The following is an 8,474-nucleotide window of genomic DNA, read 5'->3' as shown; positions in this document are numbered from 1 at the left end:
ATAACGACCCGTGAGACGTGAGACAATTTCACAAAAGTTTTTGCCCCGCACCAATACCATGTAAGGAGGGGAAGATTGTAAGAGAAATTTTTGGACTCTGGTTATAATATTAGATCAAGAAGACCAAGCTAATGCAGCTACGTACGTTGAAGTTAAAGAGAATTCATCACTATTAATATTGTTGATCAGATCAAAATATTTTTACAATTCTTAAATCCAGCAGATTATATTGTTCACTCCTAGAAGCAGCCCGGCCTGCAATACAAGGCAGTAATATAGTAATCTGTACCCTATTCAAATTTGCAGCTGAAGAACCTGTGAACCATTTCAAACACCAAAAACAGCCACAACTAACAATCATCTGCTCTGATCTTCCCACACCCTTCTTTTATTGGATTTTGGCTCTATGTGGACCCATCCCATCATCAGTATTGCAATTAATTAGACTCTTTCTTTGCTATAGCTTTGCATCATCTACTCCTCATCTTCATCAAGCTTGCCTTCGATCATCGGGGTATTCTTCAAGTTAAAGAGCAAGGATTTCATGAATCAATGAAAACAAATTAGGATGTGATGAAACTAAATGAAGTTGGGAGAAAAAATTAAAGGAGAGTGAAATATAAAGCAATATAATTAAGAAAAAGAAATGGAGATTGATTGAGAGACCTGTATTGTGTATTTCTGAATGACAACCATATTCTCGTTTCCATAATCATGCTGTTCAGCCTCAATTTGCTTGGCGGACATCACTGCAGAAGAAGGACACATATCTAATTGGATTAAGTTCAATGTTGAAATTTCTGCAAAGCTATTCGGGATCTCTCTCAATCCAAAGCATCTCTTAAGGAATAGACGCTCAAGTTTTGGAAAATTATGAGCACCATCACCAACTTCCCAATGGTTCAGATTACCAGAACAAATTTTCAAACAAATTAAGTGGCAGAATTTCACATTCTCTGGTACTTCCCACTTGTAGCCAAGGTCAGAATACCATAACTTGAGCACCTCAAGCCTTGGTAACTTGCTCAAAACATTAAATACCCTCCACTCAGATATCAAATCATCAAACCTCAGCTTCCTAATGTTTTTCAAGAGAAGAATATTGTTAATAATTTGAGCTGGAATTTCATAGCCCCGTGTATCACCACAAAGAGACAAACTCTCGAGTTGCTGTAAACAGACAAGGTTCTTAGTGCAATCATCATCGGTTTTGCCTATAATAATAGTTACCTTCTTTAGGTTTGGAACTTTTTTAAAGGACTCTTGGTGGCATTGACTATCCTGCAATCTATAAATGACCTGCAAGTTTTGATGAACAGATTTGGGAAAAGATTCACAAATGTTACCACAGTGAATATACTGTAGTTGTGGAAACCTCAAATACTTCAATTCTATATTGTCATACGCTCTATATGTTTGAAGATTCCAAGCGTTGGAGTATAATGAATCATAAGGATTATTTGTCCCAAATTTCCATAGGTATCTCAAATGGATATGAACAGTCGGACACCTTTGAATGGGAAAATGGAATTGATGAGTAACATAGAATACCCTCAATAAGCTGAAAAATTCCAAACTTATTGAATATTTAGGCAGCTCTGGGAAATAAATGATGGACCGGCAGTGTTTTGACAGAGAATGTAACTCAGAGATGTCAAAATCTTCAAATGCCACCCTTTGAATTCTTATCCAACGGACACCTTTCTGAGGGAAATTGGAACCACTTTCATCCACAACATGCAAAAGACTCTGCTTCTCACATTCTCTTACACAAAAGGCATGCAATAAATCATGTACTCCAAACTCCTTAATTTTTCTTCCACAACAACTTCGTTTGCTTACAAGAATTAAGTTTCTATCCATAAGTTCATTTATGTACCTTTTAGCCACTGCTTCAAAACTCTCATTCTTGAATGCCTTTACAAGTCCTTCCGCAGCCCATAACCTTGCAAGGTTGCTAGCATTGATCTTATAATCTTCTGGAAAAACTCCTAAATATAAAAAACAAGCTTTCAAATTATGGGACAAGTGACTATAACTCAATGAGAGGATTCTCCAACATTCTTCATCATCTAGAGTTGATGTTGAAGTAGAACTTATTAGAGCATTAGCAGTTTTCTTCCACTCATCTAGTGTATTGAGTTTTGAAAATAAACCTGCCACCACAACAATAGCTAAAGGCAATCCTTTACATTTCTCAACAATTGGTCTCCCAATTGTCTCAAATTCAACACCATGATATTTGCATGCCTTTTTATGAAATAATTCCCAACCTTCACTTCGATCTAAAAACTGCATTTGATGGGAAAAGTAATTGTTAGAGCCAACACAAGCAGCCACCTCCGCAACGCGAGTAGTCAACAATACTCGACTCCCATTTTTATCATCTGGAAAGCAAGAGTTAACGTCATTCCATGACTCTCTACTCCACACATCATCCATCACTACCAAGTACCTTTGACCCTTCAAACTTTGGTACAGCTGTAATGCTAGGTCCTCACTGCTGTTGTTTACAACGTCTTTAGAGCCAAGAAGACCTAAAAGCATTTGCCTCTTATTGTGATGCTGTGATACAACAACCCATAGTCGTCTGTCAAAGTGGGAGACAGTTGATGGATTTTCATAAACTCGTCTAGCTAACGTTGTCTTGCCGATTCCTCCCATACCTTGAATTGAAACAACTTCGCGTTGTTTAGATGGATGTTGTGTTATCATCTTCATTATAGTGTCGAACTCATTGTTTTTCCCGACCATTATGTCCTCAGTGTGTGAAGCATGATTGACAAGTTCATCATCAGATTTTGGAATAACATCAAGTGTAGTCTTCTTTCCTTGCGCAGCGATGTCATGCTTGTACTCCATCATCATGAGTTTCTCCAGCTCTTCTTTAATGGCATCAATGTCTTCTATTGCTTGTTGCAATACATGACTAAGTCTATGACAATGCTGGGTTTTCTTGGCTGCAGTTTCCCCTTGTCCCATTTCCTCGTCAGCTTCTTTATAGAGATCTACCACATGGAGTTCAATTTCATCTTCTACTCTGTAAGCGACATCTCTGAGCTTTGTTTCCAAGTCTTTAATTGCTTCAACACCATCCATTATGAACTCATCGTCGAAGAGTTGTATCAGAAAACCAAGCTTTTCATGGAGAGATTGGATCAGCTGTTTGTTAAAAGGGATGAGTTCCATTTGTTGTAGGAATGGACGAGGCTCAGGTTGCAAGAACTCAATCTCTAATGTTCTGATAAGAGAATTTACAGCTACACAAGCCATTCTTTTCTCTCTGTGTATATATCTCTGTTAGTATAGCTGTAATGTAAATCAAATGAGAGTAGTTTTTCTCAGTTTTTGAGTGCAGATTAGCAGAAGCTAAGCAATTCAAGATGGGTGGAATTGGGAAACCACGAACTGATCTGATCTGAGTGCAATAATTCATTGCCAACAGCTTTTTTTTCTTTAGCTTTTCAGCTCTAAAGTTTCCATTATTTGGTGCAATAATTCAAAAGTAGGCCAGGGCGTAATGTTTTTTTTTTTCACCAATCAATCAAATGGAGACAGAAGAATGATCTGAGTAAATTTCAACTGAATTAGTTTCATCCCGCGGAATGAGAATACCAGTGCAGTATTATTTTCTAGATTTGGAAGTTTTGATCTTCAAAATTTGCAAGAGTTCAATCTTAATTGTCTCATAAGTGGATTTATATCATAAGCTCTAATGTGTCAAGTTAAAGTGTGTAGCTAGAAGACATTTGCAATAGTCTCTCTCTCTGTGCCAATCAGACAATTGGCTTTCTATAATCATTTGGGAATATAATGTGCTTGTATAGCTGTAACGTGATTTTGTTTCAAGGGAACAAATATTGTTTAAGAATTGAAGAGTTCAGATGTATCAAGATTTTGTTTCCAATTACTAAAGTAAAAGAAATATCATAAATTTATTTTATGATTATCAAAGTTTGAGGAGTCCATCAAACAATTGGCTAGGGTTTTAATTCTTCGAGTATTATTGAATTCTTTTATTTAATGGAATCCTAAATTATATATTATTAATTGAAAAGTAAAACTACTAGGGATATATTCAATCATGCATGACTTTCACAGACTTTTAAAGACTTTTATGAACTTTAAAAGTTTGGAAGTATTCAATTCAAACTTTTAAGGAGTCTTTAAAAGTCAGGTGGTATTCAATCAAGATTTCTAAAGACTCTTTAAATGTCGGGCGGTATTCGATTAAGACTTTTAAAGAGTCTTTAAAAGCTATGCAGTATTCAAAAAGTTATGAACTTTTGTACACTTTTTAATTTGAGGACTTTTGTAGACTTTTCATTTTCAAATATAAAGAGTTGAAATGGAACCATATATCAACCCCAAGATTTCAAAATTTTCTTTCTACCAACTTGAAGGTTTTCTCTCCCTATTTAAACTCTATTTTTCTCCCTATTTAAATTTTATAAACCTTATACCTAAATTCAACAAAAAAAAAAAAAAAAAAATTATCCTATATTTTCTTCATACCTAAACTCTACCAATTTTTTCTCTCTCCTAAACTTTACAATCTTTCTCTAAAAATTTTAAATAATATTATTTTTACTTCATTATTGCTTGTTTATTTTGATTATTTATTTTTTTTACGAACTTTTTATCCCTAACTTCTAAACTTTCTCTATGAACTTTTCTCCTTAACTTCTAAACTTTCTCCAATTCTCCCTAAATACATGAACAAAGCAAAATTTTCATATACCACCGTCAAATTTTACTATATGTTTCATAATATTCATATAAATACTTTTATTTTGATTTTTATTCTTTTTATGTTTATATTCGTAATATATATATATATATATATATATATATATATATATATATATATATATATATATATATATATTGTTGATGTGCTTATTAATAATATATAAGTAATTAGCATATAAATTTCAGCATACTATGGATAAAAATAATAATGTTGAGAATATTGATGTGGGTGAAAAAACTATATAATAAGAAGAATTTTATGATATATTATAACATGTTTTGTAAGAAAATTATAAATGATAAGAATCGAAATCATTGAAACTTTGTAAGGATGTATCAATTTAAAATTTCAATGACTTTTGTAGACTTTTTACAATAAAAAAAAAAAAATTGATACAAGTTTATAAATGTTTTTTATATAGATTTTAATAGTCTTACAAAGTTTTTAAAAATTTTGAACAACTCTATAAAAGTTAATCAAAGTTTATTAGAATCTATCATTTTAAAAGTCATGATTGAATACATCAACCCCAATTTACAAACTTCAAACTAGTTACAAATTGAAAAAATATATATACGGAGTATAAATTACCTTGAGCGATAGTACTCATTTATTAGTGTAGTTTTTTGTGGACTCGTAAATATTCTTAACAGTTATCTTCCGACTCATCTTCCCTCACCCTTTTCTATGATCCTCAATCATGTCATGAATCATTGAATTTAAATTTGCTTAGCACGCACAAGTTGATAAAATGTAATTGAGGAAGAGAAAATGCAACATACATGTAATGCATTTGTCAATAACAACCATATTGTAGTTTTCAAGTCACGTTGTTCGTTCTAAATTTTCTTGATTGATTTCACAGCAGAAAGATCGAAGATAACCTAGTAATTTGATTGACTTCAATGTTGAAATTTCAGCAAAGTCAATTAAGATCTCTCTCAATTAAAGTCAATTGAGATCTCTCTCAATTTGCGCTAATTCCAATGAAATAGTTGCTCAAGTTTTAGTCTATGGTGGTGGAGCAGAACTATTAAACTCATTTAGATCTTTACTTAATTTTTTTTGGCAAATTTCACTTTTAGTCCTTGATTATTGTGACATTATCACATTTAGTCCTATTCTTTTAATTTTTGCACATTACATCCTTAACTTTCATTTGCTTGTTTTAAAATTTTGTCATCATTTCATAGTTTAATAAAGATGATTAAAATGTAATTTTATCATTAAAGCCTCTTGCCCTAACATGTAATTTCTCTCCTTCTCTTGTAAACTATTTAAACTAAATGATAAAATTTCATTTTAGTAATATATATTTATTAAATGGTCGAATAACAAAAATTTAGGAGGACTAAATTTGGCAAATAAATGAAAGTCATTGATGTAGTGTGACAAAATTAAAAGATTAAGACTAAATATAAAAATATCATAATAATTGAACTAAAAGTGAAATTTGCTATTTTTAAAATTTTTCCTTTAATTATAACACTATCAAATCTCACTATTTTTTTCAAAAAAAAAAATTTATTAAAAATCTCACTATTTCATCTGCGAAATATAGAACTTAATTTTAGCAAGTTCATGTGCGGGAGCATAGGAAAAGAGAAATTTTAGGAATGAATGTTGTTAATTATCTTTTTTTTTTTTTTTTGAAAGTTACTGGCTCTATTACATTGTAGTATCAATGTTGTTGTTAATTATCTATTTGAGCTAATACCAATTTTCGTTCCACGAGCAGGGACGGAGCAATCGTTATACCCTACACCACGGCGCACATAGCATTGTGCGTCGCGCGCCTCCCAAAACGATGTCATTTTGGGATCGTTTTGGGAGGCGCAGTAGAAAGTTGCTGGGATTATGTGTATTTGTTCACACAATTATGTGTATTTGTTCATACAATTATGTGTATTTGTTCATACAGTTATGTACATTTTTTATACAATTATGTACATTCTTTTTATACAATTATGTACATCCGAATCAGAAAATTTGTGTGTATTATGTTAAGAGTTGATGTGTATTATGTTAAAAGTTTATGTTTATTATGTATTATGTTAGATTATGTGTATTATCTTTTAAAAAGAGTATGTATATTTTGTTATATAATTATGTACATTCATGTATACAATTATGTGTATTCTAGTATAACATTATGTACATTTTTGAACAGGGGTTTTTTTTAGAGAAAAAATAACTGTCATTCACTGGGGCGGAAAATTTCAAAAAATAAAAATAAAAAATTAAAACGACGTTGTTTTGCATCTGAGCGCACAGTGCAACACGCGCCGTGGTGTAGGATATAAATTGCCGAATTAGAGGAGCATGGTAATTAGGAGCTTTGGGCCCTTGCCCCCTCCCCCGAAAAAGTTATTAAATGTATATTATTTTTTTTAGTCCCCTTACAAAAGTCGCAAATTATATTGTGAAATCGTGTCCACTTTGTAAGGTGGACACGGTTTCAAAATTGTTCATAATTGTGAATATAAAGTTAAAAAATTATGAATATAGAGTTCATTATTTATGAACATAAAATTTTGTAATTGTGAATATAGAGTTCAATAATTGTGAATATGAAGTTCAAAAATTATGAACATAAAACTTATAATTATGGATATAGAATTCAGTAATTATGATTATATGTTAGATATATTAAATATAATATATCTATATTATATATATAAATAAATATATATTATATATATATATATATATATAATTGAGAGAAGAGGGAGAGGAATGAATAAATGTTTATTCACTGGGATGATTTAACAAATGAAAATATACCACATATTTATACTAAAAGAAAGCTAATAAATAGGAAGCTAATGCACCATGTACTACTCCTATAATCTAGGCATGTTCTACATTAACATACATGACTCACCCATGTTTGTTTTTATTAAATTCTTTGACTTGGTTTAATTACTAATAATAATAATAATAATAGTAATAATAATAATAATAATAATAATAATATTATTATTATTATTATTATTATTATTATTATTATTCTAACATTGCCTCCTTTAAACCAAGTTGGATGTATTGGTCATCCCAATATCTCCTTCTTCAATTTAAGAAATGTCTATGTCTTCAAGTTGGATATACTGACTTGTATTTCGTTCTGTAAACCCACTTTACTCCAATTGGCTTCTTCCCAAGAGGTAAATCTGTGAACTCCCAGGTACCATTCTTTTCAATGACACGTATCTCCTCATCCATCGCCTTAAGCCAATGAGTTTCTGTAGCAGCCTCCTCAAAAGTTAAAGGATCACAATCTGCAAAGAGAGCAAATTGAACAATCTCTTCATCAGACAGGTCATTATCATGACCCAAAACATAATCTTGCAAGCGAGCTGGTAAGTGGCGCTCGCGCTGAGATCGTCGAACTGACGACTCTGGCTGTGAAGGAGACTGGACATTATCTGGAATCAGTTGCTCTTCAACAATATTTTCAACAGCAGGAATAACAACTGAACTTTCATCTTTAGCTAACCAATCCCAGACACCATATTCATCAAAAGTGACATCACGACTTATAACAACCTTTTTAGTTTCAGGATTGTATAGTTTATAAGCCTTTGAAGCGTCACTATAACCAATGAATATGCACTTCTCACCTTTATCATCCAACTTCTTTCTCAACGGATCCGGCACATGTGCATATGCCAAACATCCAAAAACCTTGAGATATTTGATAAAGGGTTTTCTCCCACTCCAA

General features: G+C 31.9%; 1 protein-coding gene across 1 annotated transcript; it reads right to left on the bottom strand.

Annotated features, from left to right (window-relative positions):
* Window positions 1–210: 210 nt before the first annotated feature.
* On the bottom strand, window positions 211–2,808 carry LOC109160344 (putative late blight resistance protein homolog R1A-10). The gene is made up of 2 exons (XM_019308676.1): window positions 667–2,808; window positions 211–519 (listed from the first exon to the last, which is right to left on the bottom strand). The coding sequence occupies exons 1-2, from the start codon at window positions 2,752–2,754 to the stop codon at window positions 475–477; spliced, it is 2,133 nt and encodes a 710-aa protein (XP_019164221.1). The 5' UTR covers window positions 2,755–2,808; the 3' UTR covers window positions 211–474.
* Window positions 2,809–8,474: the final 5,666 nt, after the last annotated feature.

This window comes from Ipomoea nil, unplaced genomic scaffold (genome assembly GCF_001879475.1).
Source record: "Ipomoea nil cultivar Tokyo-kokei standard unplaced genomic scaffold, Asagao_1.1 scaffold2845, whole genome shotgun sequence".
Taxonomy (NCBI): Eukaryota; Viridiplantae; Streptophyta; class Magnoliopsida; order Solanales; family Convolvulaceae; genus Ipomoea; species Ipomoea nil.
Note: the sequence above shows the minus strand (reverse complement) of the source record. Positions and strands in the feature narration are given on the sequence as shown.